At 32.4% G+C, this 17,863-nt stretch overlaps 1 protein-coding gene across 5 annotated transcripts in view; it reads right to left on the minus strand.

Moving 5' to 3' along the window:
* The window catches only part of Redic1 (regulator of DNA class I crossover intermediates 1), an 84,836-nt gene that overhangs the window by 43,897 nt on the left and 23,076 nt on the right, over positions 1 to 17,863 (minus strand). The window contains exons 3-7 of one of the 5 annotated variants that reach the window (XM_027934073.2): positions 16,858 to 16,996; positions 4,911 to 5,043; positions 4,447 to 4,495; positions 3,326 to 3,514; positions 37 to 152 (exon numbers count right to left, since the gene is read on the minus strand). In XM_027934073.2, the coding sequence (XP_027789874.2) occupies positions 37 to 152; positions 3,326 to 3,514; positions 4,447 to 4,495; positions 4,911 to 5,043; positions 16,858 to 16,996 (626 nt within the window). Of the gene's footprint in view, positions 1 to 36; positions 153 to 3,325; positions 3,515 to 4,446; positions 4,499 to 4,910; positions 5,044 to 16,857; positions 16,997 to 17,863 lie in introns of all 5 variants that reach the window. The other 4 variants (XM_071609196.1, XM_071609199.1, XM_071609198.1 and 1 more) reach the window with 4 other exon arrangements.

Consider the following 17,863-nt stretch of genomic DNA (forward strand, 5'->3'; position numbering starts at 1 on the left):
TCCTACATCTTCATTTTCTTCAGCATCTTTGCTTACCTGTTTAATCTTTCAAATAATGTTCCAAATTGTGCTGGTTTATATGATGAACTGAGTTCATCTTGACTTTCATTTATTTTGGAAACCAAAGAATTAGAACCATCCACATTGTTGAGCTAGAAAAATAGGAAAAAAACATTAAAATAGTAAATGTACATACATGGAATTTCACTTGCTCACACAAAAAAAATGTCATTTAAGTGAACAGCATCTATATTCAGAAATGTATCTTTTAGTCTAATAGAAAGTACTTTTAGTTCCTTTTGAAACAAAATACTGTTCTAACAATTGCCACCATAGCACAATGAAGGTAAAAGCCACCAACAAATTAATATCAGTATTTAAATGATTGTTAAAATAAGAGAGTTAATACTATGGTGAATTAACATTTTTCTCAGTTAAAAAAAGATTATAAAAATAAACAAACACACAGAACACCAGAATCTCCAATAACTAAATGTTAAGTTTCTGATAGAAAATAGTAGTTTGTTTCAAGGAAACAGCTACACTGGTCTCAGTTCTTCCATTTACTGTAATTTTAGACTACTACTTTAATTTTTCTGAATATCTATATCATTCGGTAAAAAATAGGGATAAGACTATGAAGACTATTAAAGCATAAAAAACATCCATTTGTTAGTGTGGAAGTTTCTATATAAACTTACTTCATTTTTACCCAACACTAATCTATTCAGTAAGGATAATTTATAACTGTAGTATATTTAATTTTAAACCCAGGAACAATAAAAATGAGAAGTCCAAAGACAATCAATTATAAAAACAGAAAACAAAAAGAGCAGAGTTGAGGTGGTAGTGGTTGAGGTGGTGAGCACCTGCAATGCCAGCACAGAAACATAAGGATCACTTTAATGCAGGAGTTTGAAGATCAACCTGGCCACATAGTAAGACCCTATCACAAAATTTAAAAATAAAGAAAAGGAATATTGAGACACTGAATGTCTTTGGAAAACAAACAAACAACAAACAAAGACCAAAGTCAGAAGATGGCTATCAAATATATCTTAGTCTCAAAACAGTGACAGAGGAGCAGAAACAAAGTTAACTTTGAAGTGAGAAATAAAAAACCAAAAGAGGAGTGGAGGGGCAGAGTACTTGCTGGGCATGCATGAGGCTCTAGATTTGATACCCAGCACCACAAAAGAGTAAAACAGAGAAAGAAGAGAATACTTCATTTTAATTTTTCTTACTTTTCTAGAAATCTCCATAAATAATCTATTAAATATTTTTCTAAGAACGAAAAATATGACACTACAACGTGGAGAAGGACATTAGCTTCTCTTTCCAGTCTTCTACCATAGTAGGTATGTCATTTACCTATTTGGAATTAATTGCTAACCTATAGTGTATAATATGTAACAGGTAAGGAAGAGATTGGTTACATAGAAATCACAGTGTTTTATTCTCCATCTTACAAGCTAATAGAGCAAGGATAAGTTACAAGTTAATCTACAAAGGGAGACAAAGGTTGAATGTTTTCTTTAATATGTGGAAGCTAATCCACAAAAAGGTGTGTGGGAGGGGGCAGAAATAGAAGAAGTTCAGTGGGATTAGACAAAGGGGAATAAAGAGAATGGAGGAGGGATAGGAAAACAAAAGACAGTGGAATGAATCTGATGTTATTTTCTTATATACATACATGAATACACCACAGTGAATGTCACCATCGTGTACATCCACAATTAATTAATTTAAAAAATAAACATAATCATGGGAAAATAGCAGAAAGCTCAATAAAGGAAAGGGAAGAGGGGTGGGGAAAGGGAAAGTAAAGGAAAGATATTAGGGTTCTAATTGGAATAAGACATATTCCATGCTGATATAATTATATCAAAATGGATTCTACCAATATGTATAACTAAAAAGAACCCATCAAATAAAATTTTAAAAATACAAAACAAATGGGTTGTTGAATATCCTTAATTGCATCATTCAAAAATTATTAGGTTCTTTAATTTTTTTCATTTCTCTCCAAGAAACAGCAAATCATCCTTTAATAAACACTTTAAAAAATCATCATAATTAACTATATTATATTTATCTATAATATAGTATAGTATTTAACTAAAATGATTTATGAACTTATAAATCATAAATTTATTATAAATTTACTTATAGATAATGTACATACAAATATGGTATAAACCACTGCAAGCTAAAAGTTGGGAGAAATCTAAAATTAATATCCTTGTTAATAAAATATAATGCTTATATAGCCATTTTCTTCATTACCATTGTACATTAGTATAGTAACTTCAATAATTTAAATTTCTAAATCTATATATATTTAGTAAATCATTCCCTTATATGTTCTATGACAAACATATATTAGAATTTGGATTTTTTTAATATTTTAACTGTAGAAAACTGTGATTAAGCATTGTAGTATCTGCTATGTAACATTGCCACATATTTCTATATATGTAGCTGGGTGAGAGGGCACATGCCTGTAATTCCAACAACTCAGGAGACAGAGGCAGGAAGATTACAAGTTTGAAGCCAGCCTCAGAAACTTAGTGAGGGCCTTTTTCAAAATAAAAAGCAAAGAGGGCTGGGGATATAGATCAGTAGGAGAGTGCATCTAGGTTCCCAGTACCACCACACACACACAAAAAAAAGAATAAATTTGTACATTAATTGAAGTACTCATAAACAGATGTCATCTTTAAATCATAAAACCAATCAAGCCACCACAACTCATACTTTAAGAGACTAACTACTATGTCTTCACTGAGACTATGTCATCACAGGATGCCTTCTATATCATGCAAACCGAGTTGCCATGACATCTATAAACTATTGACTTACAGTGATCATAACATAAACTGCTATAAAACAGACTGAATTATTTTCAAATTTGCTATCAATAATTTTCTAAAATGAATGATAATTTCTAAGGTAGTGAAGAACATTCCTTGGTTTTCTATTCATAATTTTCTAGAGCACAGAAAATTAAGCTTTTGATCTAAGAGGAATGAATCATCCTTAATTATCTTCTAATTTGGTACAATTTGGTACTTCTAATCTGTACTAATTTGCAGGCTACACTTTTAAAATCTATAAAAAACAGAAGTAGTATATGATAAAAAAAAGTATATGATAAAATATATGTATATTTTTATATGTATAAAAATATACATATATTTTATAAAAAATATATACATATATAAATATATATACATATATAAAATATATAGATAAAATATATATACATATATTTTATAAAGTATATGATAAAACAGTATATGATAAAAATAAAATTCAAAGTTACCTGCCCATCTTGCTTTTTTTCATATACAAGACTCTGAGGACTAGATGCTATTCTGGGAATTAAATTTTGTTTTGGAATATGTCTGTGAGAAGATAATTCTGCTGAAAAAGATGGTGGAGTAAAATTGCACTTTTCTATTTTGCTGAACTGAGGTTCAAACATACTGTATGAGTTCTTAACTTGAGATAACTATAAGAAAAAAATACAAAATAATTTAAAATACATATTACCTAAACAAGTCAAAATAGTACAACCAAAATAAGTGAAAAGGGCATAGATTGCAAGGGAAAACGTCCCAAGGAAAGACAAGTCATCATTAATTGACAGGATTTATTAATATGAGAGAAATTATTAACTAAGATATTACTTAGGAACTCCTTTCCCTTTGTTTTTCCCGCCCATATTGCCCTCCAACCACAAGCTTCATTCCCATATGCTATCCTCTAATGAAAGAAAATGTGAGTTCCATTAAACCACAAAGTAGATGACAAGATTTACAAAGGTTTTTTTTTTTTTTGTTGTTGTTGTTGTTTTGTTTTGTTTTTAGTATCACTGCTATTGCCTTTCTGGTCTGGTTTAACTCTGACAATTCAAAGAAAGGAAAGAAGAGTTAATAAGAAGGCACTCGACATTAAACAAAATTTCAAGATTTAATAACAATCTATGTACTTATATTGATTAAAATTTTATTTGCTAAAATCTAGTTTGTTACACTTTGAAAGAAAAATTATCTTGGGATTAAAGTGAGTATTAAACATCACAACTTGGTATAAAATAATCTTGTCATATGTTTGAAGAGATGAACTGCTCAATAATCATATGGTAAGAACCCTTAAGTGAAATGTCTTTTACAGCTGTTCAGTAACAAGCACAATCAAATATTATTCACACATAAGCCTGGTCACATTGTTGATATAAGGAATCAATTAAAATATAAGGAATCAATTAAAATATACTAAGGTATTATTTTCCTACACTGAAAATCTTTTAAAAGAATATTTTAAAAGTCTAACATTTTGTAAAAGGATAGCTAATTTTCCCCAATATTCAAAAATTAAGATTATTCAGTGACATATCACAATTGTTAAAACAACTTAAAAATTTTACAAAAAATATCTCACCTGAACTTGGCCAAGTTCTTCCTTGTTACCTAGTTTTTGATAGTGTATACTACTGAAAAGAAAAATTCAAGGTTAAAATTTAAACAACAATAAAAATGACTTCTTATATATTTAAAACTCTTAATGTTCTACACAGCATACAAAAACATACAGAATTTTAATAAATCATTTTGGGGTCATAATATAGCTGAATTTTATAAAAATTATGTTAATATTAGAAATAGATTTTTTAAATTTGTTTTAATTAGTTACACATGACAGTGACATTTTTATGATAAGGAAAGTCAAAGTACGTGTACAAAATGACTCAGCCATTTGATAAAGGTTCTAACATTTTTATAATATCTATAATTAGATAAACAAAAACAACTTGAAGGTAAGTACCTCATAATTTTCTAAAGAATAAAACTGTTGATAATAACCAGTTTAAACATCTAATAATGTAAATACCAGCTAAAACTCACTTGTTTTCTACATCATCAAGGCAGAGTTTAGAAGGTGTACAATGAGGTGACATTGGAAGTTCTAATTCACGTTTCTTTGGAAGCATTTTTATGTTGCTATTCATATTCACATGGAATGGTTTTTTTACAGTTTCTATAATGAAAATATTAGATTATAGTTTAAAAATAAAAAAAATTTCAAAGCACTACTTGATACATTATGTTAATTAAATAAATGTTTATCTTAGAAATTTTACTAAAAACACATTCTATACATGCTAGAAAAAGTCATTACAATATTAACAACAATCACATATAATTAAAAACATCTTTTTCTTCCTCAGTTTATATATACATCAAGAAAGGGGCCATTAATTTAGTTCTACTTTTTTCTACTTCCAAGGCTTGCTTCATCCCCCAACTATGTATTATTATACATTACTATAGCACCAAACATTTTCTCTATCACTTTGCACACTTTATTGTACTTGATTGACTCCTGCACTAGATTTAGACTACATATAGGAAGTAGCCTGATCTCTCATTACAGTAGACATACTGTTTTGTCTGTGCAGTACTTTTACCTACTCTTTTAATATTTTTAGTTGTATATGGATACAAAACCTTCTTTTTTAAAAAGTTTTCTTATGTGTTGCTGGGGATTGAACCCAGTGCCTCACACAGGTTAGGCAAGATTTCTATCACTGAGCCACAAACCCCATCCCTACCTACTCTACTGAGAAATGTTTTTTATACTCTCCCCAACTATCTAGTTCCAATGGAAACTATCCCTCTCTGTGCAAAATAATTGGTTTGGGGGCAGGCATTTCTGCAAGGATGAATCAATAATGGAATCCTATACATTGGGTTTTAAGTGTGTTCCACTGCTAGGATACACCACCAGTAGCAAAAGGCAACGCTCTTCCATAAAAATGTAAAATGAGAGAAAGAACTTTCAGTCTTTCTGGGTGGCAAGCCTAGGAGAGGTGAGAATTATTAGCTTCTTAAGGCCAGGTGTTGAGCCTTAATGATGATGACTATCCAAGAGAATAAAAATAATATCTTAAGAAAAAAGGAATCCTATTAGTATGTAAATCCTTGATTCAGGCAGTCTGAGACCCTTTGCATCATCACTCTTCTTTTTACTTAAATGTATAAATATAGTTCTTTTTAAATTCATCATTAGCACCCATGAATTATGACTAATAAAGTCTTGTTTTCTATTTTGCCCCAATATAGTATTAAATGATAAGTAATTCAACAAATATATGTTGAATGAATAATTATCAGGGAGAAAGTGATGGGGATTAGCATATATTATCCCATGGAACCTTATCATTTGAAAACTGCAGAAGTAGGAAGCTCACTATCAGCTTCCTCTTTTCTCCCTAAAGCAGGCCTCACAACTTAGGATTTTTCTGACCTTTTCCCAAACAGGGTCATAAAAATTTCATTTAAGTGGTACCCTCCTAAGGTACCAAAATGGTAGAATAAAGAAGGTCACTTTCTTGGTTGCTCCATGGTGTGAAAAGACAAGTGACTTCTCAGCAAGATGGGTGGAGAAAAACAGAGGAGCTTTACTGGGAATTAATTCTGGACATTTAAAGCAGATCAGGACTCAGGAAGTGGATAAAATAAAGAAAAATTCCCAACACTGTGCATCACTGGCAGGGACTGCTGGAAAGATCCCCCTTGAAAAATGTAGAGGGATAAGTCAATTAAAAAAAAAAAACTCAGCATGTCTGGGTACCAAGAGATTAGGGATCAAAGACACTTCCTGACTGAACAGAGAGGTGCACTGCACAATATCCTCATGCAAGGAAAAAAGCCCCATTCTCCTAGCAGTGTGAGAGGATGAAGGAAGAAACCATTTTGCTACTGTGGTGGGGATGGGCAGCTAGGGGAGCCATTTACTGGCTATCCCAAGTTTGGCCAGAAAGAGGCCCACAGAGTGTCCCTAAGCTACCAGGAGAAAAGAAACCTGAGAAGGGTTTACACAGGGTAATACCTGTCAGGGGAAACCCACCTGGCTCCCTACCCACCCCCTCCAGACTGGCTGCTTGAAAAATCACTAGGAAGAGGTGTCCAACTGGGAATTTTGAAGGGCAAGATTTATTTGGTTTGGAGACTAAACCTGAAAGACCAAAAAACACATGAGTGACTGTGGGGACGTAGGATTGGCTCCTCCACTATGCTAGCAGAGCCCAGGGGAGATCCCTGGGGGGCAGTATTTCAGCATTTACCAGCAACTGCTGAGCTTAGAAGATATACAGATTTAAAATCTTCAGATCAATTGCCATTCAGTGAAGAACCTGGAGCCTAAACCCCACCTCCAGGAGCTCCTCCAACAGGATTTCCCATCACACTCCAGTAACCCCACAGAACACAACTGGGAAGGAAAACTGAAAATCATTCGAACTCCAACATAAATGATTCTTTAAATTAAGATTTTTTAAATTTTACTTTTTTCTTTTTTCTTTATCTGAACTGTTAACTTACCTGATTGGATCATGGATGCTTACACATATTCATATCTGTTTCTTCCTTCACCTTTCAAGCATTTTTCAAGTAAATTATTTTTCATGGATCAGCATTTTGAGGACTAGCACATTTATGCAGTATAACTCAGTTATGTTCTGGCATTCTTCTACTTTTTGTAAAATGTTTATTTTATACATTTTTCTCACATATCTACTTCTCTTGATTCTCTCTCTCTCTCCTGCCTACTGCTAACAGCCAATCTCTATTAGTCTCTATTTCAATCTTCCTTTAATTTTTTTACTTCTATTTTCTCTCCTCCTCCCTCACAATCCTACATCACTTTAGTTCTATCACTGTTCATGACTTAGAATTGTAAATCCTTTGTAAACTTACTATTTTTCCTATGGGCAACAACTGATCATATCATTTCTGATTTTTATGTAAATTTACATTGTAGATCCCATAGAAGGAATTATTTGGTTTAATGATGCGCATTGTTTGCATTGATGGTTGTTATTATCAGACTCCCCCTGAAGATGAAGTACTAGAAATCTTCAGGGACATTATAAGTCAACAGGTAGAAACTCTACTATCTCAAATCCATAGTGTTACATGGGCAGACACACAAACAACATAAAAAAAAGCAAGGGACCAAGAGGCCCAAACAAACCAAGATACTTCAATAACAATCCATGGACACCACAGTGGAAGAAAGTCAAAGGAATTCATTGTTAAACTGATCAGTGAGGTCAAAAAACAATGTAAGGATGGTACAAGAGAGAAAATACAGAAAATGAAGGATCACTTTAATGAAGAGATAACAGAGCCACATCAAAGCACATTGTTATGAAAATGCCTAACATACAGATTAAGAATAGAATTTTAAAGGCTCCCAGAGAAAAAGGACACGCTACATTAAGAGGGAAACAGGGTCTGGAAGCCCAACATCAAGGTGAGGTACAAACAATCTGCATAGGTACTAAGAAAAAATAGGGAAGAAAATGTAATATCACAGATCCACACTGCAAGAAATGAAGACACATAGAAAACATGAAAAAATAAGGGAGGAAAGTACCCCCAAACAAACCAGGACACTATAATAACAAAACCTATGGAAAGCAAAGTTGATGAAATGTCAGAGAAGGAGTTCCAAAGGTTCATAATTAAAATGATCTGTGAATTAAAGAATTACCTAAATGAACAAATACAGGCAAAAAAAATTGATCCCTCCAACAAAGAGACAAGAGAGCAAACACAGATAGCAAACAATGACTTCAAGAGTGAGATAGAGACTCTGAAAAAAAAAAAAAAAACAGTCAGAAATCCTTGAAATGAAGGATACAATAAATCAAATAAAAAACTCAATAGAAAGCATAACCAACAGACTAGATCATTTGGAAGAAAGAACATTAATTAATGAAGACAAAGTATACAATCTGGAAAATAAAGTTCACCACACAATGAAGAAAGTCAGAAACCATGAACAGAATATCCAAGAATTATAGTACAGCATCAAAAGACCAAATCTAAGAGTTATTGGGATAGGGGAAAGCACAGAGTTTCAAACCAAAGGAATGCACAATTTCTTCAATGAGATAATATTAGAAAATTTCCCAATATGAAGAACAAATTGGAAAACTGCATACAAGAGGCTTACAGGACACCAAATGTACAAAATTACAATAGCTCTACACGAAGGCACATTATAATGAAAATACCTAGCATACAGAATAAGGATAGAATCTTAAAAAGCCACAAGAGAGAGAAATAAGGTCACATATAGGGGGAGACGAATTCGTACCTCAGCAGATTTTTCAATCCAGACCCTCAATGCCAGGAGATCGTGACACAACATATACCAAGCTCTGAAAGAAAATGGATGCCAATCAAGAATCTTATATCCAGCAAAACTAAGTTTTAGATTTGATGATGAAATAAAATCCTTCCATGATGAACATAAGTTAAAAGAATTTACAACTAGAAAGCCTGCACTATAGAACATCCTCAGCAAAATATTCCAAGAAGAGGAAATGAAAAACAATGATGTAAATCAGCAGAGGGAGGGATTACACTAAAGGAAAATCTAATCAGAGGAAAAACCAAGTCACATTAAATACCAAAAATAAACAAATATGGCTGGGAATACAAATCATGTCTCAATAATAACCCTGAATGTTAATGGCCTAATAAAATAAAAACACCAATAAAAACACATAGACTAGCAGTTTGGATCCAAAAAAAAAAAAAAAAAAAAGACCCAACAATATGTTGCCTCCAAGAGACTCATTTCATAGGAAAAGACACCCACAGACTGAAGGTGAAACATGGTATTAGCACCAAAACAGACTGGTAGACCAATGGTACAGAATAGAGGACACAGAATAGACTAACCCACAAAACTACAATTATGTTAGACAAAGGTGCCAAGAACATGCATTGGAGAAAAATAGCCTCTTCAACAAATGGTGCTGGGAAAACTGGAAATTCCTATGAAAGAAATTGATATTAAACCCCTGTCTCTCACCATGCACAAAACTCAACTCAAAATAGATTAAGGATTTAGGAATAAAATTAGAGACCCTGTGTCTAATAGAAGAAAAAGTAGGCCCTAATCTCCATCATGTGGGATTATGCCCCAATTTCCTTCATAAGACTCCTTTGGTGTAAGAATTAAAATCAAGAATCAATAAATGGGATGGACTCAAACTGAAAAGTTTCTTCTCAGACAAAGAAACAATCTATAAGGTGAATAGGCAGCCTATATCTTGGGAGCAAATATTTACCCCTCACACATCAGACAGAGCACTAATCTCAAGGGTATGTAAAGAATTCAAAAAGTTAAACACCAAAAAAACAAATAACTCAATCAATAAATGGGCCAAGGACCTGATCAGACACTTCTCAGAAGATGGTATACAATCAATCAACAAACATATAAAAAAAGTTCATCATTGCTCGCAATTAGAGAAATGCAAATCAAAACCACTCTAAGATATCATCTCACTCCAGTCAGAATAGCAGCTATTATGAAGAAAAACAACAATAAGTGTTGACGAGGATGTGGGGAAAAAGGTACACTCAGACACTGCTAGTGGGACAGCAATTTGGAGCAGCCAATATTGAAAGCAGCATAGAGATTTCTTGGAAAATTGGGAATGGAACCACCACTTGATCCAGCTGTCCCTCTATTCAGCCTATACCCAAAGGACTTAAAAACAGCATTCTACAGGGACACAGCCACATCAATGTTTATAGTAACACAATTCACAATAGCTAAACTGTGGAGCCAACCTAGATGCCCTTCAATAGATGAATGGATTAAAAAATATGGCATATATGCACAATGGAATATTACTCAGCAATAAAAGAGAATAAAATCATGGCATGTGCAGGTAAGTGGATGGAGTTAGAGAAGATAATGCTAAGTGAAGTTAGCCAATCCCCCCCCAAAAAGAAAACAAATGCCAAATGTTTTCTTTGATATAAGGAGGCTGATTCATAGTGGGATAGGGAGAGGGAGCATGGAAGGAATAGATGAACTCTAGATAGGGCAGAAGGGTGGGAGGGGAAGGGAGGAGACAAGGGGTTAGAAATGATGGTTGAATGTGATGATCATTACTATCCAAATCACATGTATGAAGACACAAATTGGTGTGAATATACTTTTATACAACCAGAGATATGAAAAATTGTGCTCTATATGTGTAAAAAGAATTGTAATGCATTCTGCTGTCATATATAAATTAAACAAAGAAAATGGATGTCAACCAAGAATACTATACCCAACAAAATAAAGCTTCAAAACTGACAATGAAATAAAAACCTTCAATGATAAACAAAAGCCTGCATTGCAAAACATACCTAATAAAATATTTCATTAAGAAATGAAGAATAAAAGTGAAAACCAGTAAAGGCAGGACCTACACTAGAAGATAATCAATCAAAGGAAAAACTATTTCAAATTTAAAAACAGAAATAAATCAAAATTTCAGGAAATAAAAATCATTTCTCAATAATAACATTGACTATAAATGGTCTAAACTCAACAATCAAAAGACACAGACTAACAATTGGCTCAAAAAAAAAAAAACTCAACAATATGTAGTGTCCATGAGACTCAACTCATAGGCAAAGACACCCACAGACTGAAGGTGAAAGGATTGAAAAAACTGATTATTCACATGAATCTCATAAATAAGCAAGGGTTTCTATACTCATATCAGATAAAGTTGACATCAAGCCAAAGTTAATCATAAGGGACAAAGAAAGACATTTTTAAGGGAACTATACATCAACAAAACATAATAACTGAAAATATTTATGCCCCAAACAATGGAGCATCTACATACAACAAACAAATCTTTCTCAATTCAAGTTCAGGAATTAAATAGAGAAGAACACAATAATACTGGGTGACTTTAACAAAACCCCCTCACCACTGTATAGACCCTCCAAACAAAAACTAAATAAAGAAGTTATAGAATTAAAAAATACAAATAATAATTTAGACTTCACAGACATATAGAATATTTCATCCATCAGGACTGAATACACTTTCTTCTTGGCAGCCCATGGATACTTCTCTAAAATAGATAATATCTCAGGCCGCAAAGCAACTCTTGCAAATACAAAAAACAGAGATAGTACCTTGCATTTTATCAGATCATAATAGAATGAAATTAGAAATCAATGATAAAATAAAGAGTAGAAGCTACTTTAACACCTGAAGACTAAATAACACACTATTGAATTACTTATAAATAGCAGAAGAAATCAGGGATGAAATTAAAAAAATACTTAAGAGGTAAATGAGAATAGCAGCACAACATATCAAAAATATCTGGGAGACTATGAAGACACTGCTAAGAGGAAAGTTCATTGGACTGAGCTCATTTATTAAAAGAATAGAAAGTCAACAAATAATTAATCTAACATTACATCTCAAAGCCCTAGAAAAAGAAGAATAAATCAACACCAAAATCAATAGAAGACAGAAAATCATTAAATCAGAGTGAAAGTCAATGAAGAAAACAAAAGAAACAATCCAAAAATGGATGAAACAAAAAGTTGATTCTTTGGAAAAATAAATAAAATTGGTGAACCCTTAGCCAAGCTAATAAAGAAAAAGAGAAAACTCAAATTACCAAAATTAATAATGAAATGAAAATGGAAATATCACAACAGACACTACTAAAATACAGATGATAATCAGAACCTATTTTGAAAATTTATTCTATAATTTAATAGAAAATCTTGAAGACAGCAATAAATGTCTAGAGACATATGATTTCCAAATTGCATCATGAGTACCTAGAAAATTTAAACAGGTCAATTACAAGCAATGAAATTGAAGACACCATTAAAAGCCTATCAAGAAAGAAAAGCCCAGGACCAGATGGATTCTCAGCCATGTTCTACCAGAACTTCAAAGAATTAACACCAATTCATGTCAAATGATTTCATGAAATAGAAAAGGAGAGAATCCTTCCAAACTCATTTTATGCAGCTAGTATCACCCTGATACCAAAACCAGACAAGGACATATCAGGAAAGAAAACTTCAGACCAATATCCCTGATGAACATAAATGCAAAAATTTTCAATTAAATTGTGGCAAATTGCATACAAAAACGTATTAAAAAGACACTACACCATGATCAAGTGGAGTTCATCCCAGGGATGCAAAGTTGGCTCAACATACAGAAATCAATAAACCTAATTCATCACATTATTAGACATAAAGACAAGAATCACATGATCATCTCAATAGATGCAGAAAAAGCATCTGACAAAATTCAGCATCTATTCCTATTCAAAACACTAGAAAAACTAGGGATAGTAGAAACATACCTCAATACTTTAAAAGCTATATATGCTAAACCCCAGAGCAACATCACTCTCAGTGGAGAAAAAATTGAAAGCATTCCCTCTGAAAATTGGAACAAAACACTTTCACCACTTCCAGGAAACATAGTCCTTGAAACTCTAGGCAAAGCAGTTACAAGAAAGAAATTAAAGGGATACAAATAGGAAAAGAAGAGATCTAATTATCCCTATTTGCTGATGACATGAATCTATATTTAAAAGACACAAAAAACTCCACCAGAAAATTGCTAGACTTAAAAATGAATTCAGCATAGTATCAGGATATAAAATTAACTCCCATAAATCAATTGCATTCCTATACACAGTGATGAATCAACTGAAAGAGAAATTAGGAAAACTACCCATTCAAAATTGCCTCCAAAAAAATTGGAGAATCAAGCTGACAAAAGAGGTGAAAGACCTCTATAATGAAAATTACAGAACACTAAAGAAAGAAATTGGAGAAGACCTTAGAAGATGGAAAGATCTCCCATGTACTTGGATAGGCAGAATTAATATTGGCAAAATGGCCATAAATACAAAGTGCTATATAGATTTAATATAATTCCTATTAAAATTCCAATGATGTTGTTCATAGAAATAGAAAAAACAGTCATGAAATTCATTGGGAAAAATAAGAGGCCAAAGCAATCCTCAACAAAAAAGTGAAGCTTCACAATACCAGAACTTAAATTATACTACAGAGCTATAGTAACAAACAACGAATGGCATGTGTTTGGCACCAAACCAAACATGAAGACCAATGGTACAGAATAGAAGATATAGAGACAAACCCCCATAAATATAGTGATCTCATATCACCATAAACATACACTGGAGAAAGACAGCCTCTTCAACAAATGGTGTTGGGAAAACTGGATATCCACATGGAGCAGATTGAAATTGAACCCTTATCTCTCACTCTTCCCAAAACACAAAGTAGATCATGGACCTGGGCATTAGACCAGAGACCCTGCAACTGCTAGAAGAAAATGTAGGCCCAATTCTCCATCATGTCAGCTTAGGAACCAACTTCCTCAACAAGACTCCTAAAGTGCAAAAAATAAAATCAAGAATCAATAAATGGGATGTTATCAAACTAAAAAACTTCTTCAAAGCAAAGAAACAATGAAAAACATTCTGTAGAGATCCTACGGAATGGGAGAAAAATCTTTGCCACCTGTATATATATCATACAGAGCATGTATCTCTAGTATATATTAAAAACTCAAAAACTTAACACCAAGAAAACAAACAACCCAATATATAAATAGGCAAGGCAACTGCACAGACACTTCACTGAAAAAGAAATACAAATGCTCAAAAAATTATGAAAAAAATGTTCAATATCTCTAGCAATTAGAGATTGCTACTCAGATTCCAATTCACTCTAATCAGAATGGCCATTATCAAGAATAAAAGTAACAATAAATGTTGGCGAGGATATGGGGGAAAAGATTCAATCATACATTGTTAGTGGGACTGCAAATTGGTGCAACTACTCTATAAAAAGTATGGGGATTCCTCAGAAAACTTGGAATAGAACCACCATTTGACCCACTAATCTCACTCCTCAATATATACCAAAGGGAGTTAAAAATCAGCAAACTACAGTGATGCAGCCACATTAATGTTTACAGCAGCTCAATTTACAATAGTGAAGCTATAGAACCAATCTACATGCCCTTCAACAATGAATGAATAAAGAAAATTTGGTATATGTATACCATGAAATATTATTCAGCCATAAAGAAGAATAAAACTATGGTATCTGCCAGTAAGTGCATAGAACTGGAGAATATCATGCTAAGCCAATTCCAAAAAACCAAAGTCAGAATGTTCTCTCTGATATGTGGTTGCTAACACACAATAAGGGGATGGGGGAGGAAATAACAGAAGTTCATTGAATTAAACAAAGGAGAGTGAAAGGAAAGGAGGAAGAATGGGAATAGGACAGACAGTAGAATGAACTGGACATAACTTTCCTATGTTCATATATGAATACACAACCAGTGTAACTCCACATCATATACAATCACAAGAATGGGATTCTAAGTTATACTCCATGAATGTATAATATAACAAAATACATTCTACTGTCATTTATATCTAAACAGAACAAATTTTAAATTTTTTTAAAAAGAGGTACCCTTCTGATTACTAGGGTCTGGAATGCTGAGGTCAGGGTAGAAGTGTAGAAGAGTGTGAATGGATATGGTAAATGCACAATGTATGTATGTATGGAAATATCACAGGGAATTCCACTAAAATATAAATTAATATGTATTCATAATTATAGTAATTGAAAACAGGTGTTATTCTTACACTTTAAGGGAAGTATCATAGTTTTCAATTTTTTGGAAAATATTTTTATTATGCTGGGTATAGTATCTAGATCTTCACACATGCTAGGTAAGCATTCTACCACTGAGGCACACAAGTCAAAACATCCTTCTCTCTGAAGACACAGGATCACAGAAAGACTCTTAACCAACAGCAAGTTGCTCTTAGGTTAATATCATTAGCTCATGCTTTTCTTTTTAATCCAGTCATACCTCTCCACAGCCATCCACTTCTTCATCAAACCTCGCACAGATTTACTGACTGATTTGGGTCTATATTTTCTTATAAAGTTGTCATGTCACATAAAACATTTTAAATATATCTGTATTAATTTGTTAATCCGTCATTTACTTGACAGATAGTGATTTGTCTATCATGTAGAAGACAGACATAACATGGCTGGGGCCTCAGCCATGACATGTCTGGGCCTCAGCCATGAACCTTGTGATAGAAAGGAAAATATTTTTCCTTGCCTAAAAAACAGGCAATAAAAGTAAATACATTCAATTTACAGTAAGAAGTTTTATTCCCAAGTTCATACATAACATTCTTTTTAAAAGTATAAATAAATGTACTTGTGCAAGTTGTCATTCATGGAGGGAGGAAGAAAAATTGGAGACAAAGTAAATGAAGAGATACTTCTATTCTGATTGATTTATATCCCTCTTTGAATTGTCTTATTTTTAAGCTCCCATTTTAACACTCACTTAAAACATTAAATACCAGATATATATTTGTTCCTTGAGAGAGAGAAAAATAATCTGATTATCTTTTTGTTTAATTGAAGAGCAGGAGAAAACAGACATTATTTTGAAGTAGCATTCCAGGAATGTGTAAGAAGTAATTCAATCTTTTGAGACAGGAAACCAGTCATTCAGGGAAAAATCTTCCCTACTACTCTTTTAAAACAAATTCTCTAAATGTAAAAGATGGTAAACATATTTATTATTCCTTGCTTTCTAGCTAAACTCTGGTAACTATCTGCCTAGAAAAAAATAATGTAATAATTACAACAAATTCACTATAGTAATTAAAACTATCACTAATAAATTAATGTTATATAACACATATACAACCTAAATATAAAAATAAATGGATTAAGCAACAAAGATTTTAAACAATGTTCATTAAGATCTTGTTACTATTCTAATTTAAATAGCACCTAAGTTTTAAATTAATTTGCCACATGCTTTGAGTTCTAAAATTGCAAATTAATTAGAAAGCCAAAAATTATTATGGTCACATTAAGGTTTAAACAAAACGCTACTGGAAAGACTTACCAGGTGTTTTCTTCTTACAAGATATCTGATTTACCATATATAGGTTAAGGAGGTCTAAACTGGCAGTGGAATTTTTTGCAGGGGACAAAACTCCCAGTAATTTCATTTTTGATTTTAACCTGTTCCTTTCAAAGTATTCCTAAAATAATTTAAAATGTTAAAAATTAATGCATCAACCAGTTAATTTAAGGCAGAACCATAAGTCATAAATGCACTAATGGTATTAAATCATTGACTTGATATTTGTATGTTTTTGTGACACCACCTTTATATGTCTACATATGAATTAAAATCAATTATAATAACTTGTAACTTGCTTTAAAACTCTAAATTTCACAGCATTTAATAAAGTTTCTCTTGGATTTTTTAATTAGTTTTTTATTATAACATATTATATTTTAAAATGGAATTTTTTTAAAAAAGTATTCCCAGGTATCAAAAGATTAAAAATTATCTATATGCATAATATAATGAAAACATCTGGCCAGGTACAATGACATACGCCTGTAATCCCAGCAGTTTGGGAGGCTGAAGCTGAAGGATCACGAATTCAAAGCCAGCCTCAGCAATTTAGCAAGGCCCTAAGCAACTCAGTGAGACCCTGTCTCTACATAAAATTGAAAAAAAGGGCTGAGGATGTGGTTCAGTGGTTAAATGCCCCTGGGTTCAATCCCTGGTACAAAAAACAAACAAACAAACAAAAAAAAAAAATCCAACAGGTTAAAAACCTGTTCTTCTACAAAGTATGCTATCCTATAAATATAAAAATGCCTTAAAGGTATGTTGCAGCTAAGTGTCATTAAAAGTCAGCAGAAATGAGAAGGAAGAAAACTATGTAAAAAATATCTGCAATCAATGCCAATTTAGTTCACTGTATTATCCCTCCTTTATTCCTAAAAGGTTGCTTTTTTTTAAAAAAAAAAAGACAGATCTGCACATAATTATCATTCTTCATTCAGCTTTTATTTTCTTCCTGCTTGAACTATAATTATTCTTCCTTTTTTTT

The sequence above is a fragment of the Marmota flaviventris genome, chromosome 3 (assembly GCF_047511675.1).
Source record: "Marmota flaviventris isolate mMarFla1 chromosome 3, mMarFla1.hap1, whole genome shotgun sequence".
In the NCBI taxonomy this organism is placed as follows: Eukaryota; Metazoa; Chordata; class Mammalia; order Rodentia; family Sciuridae; genus Marmota; species Marmota flaviventris.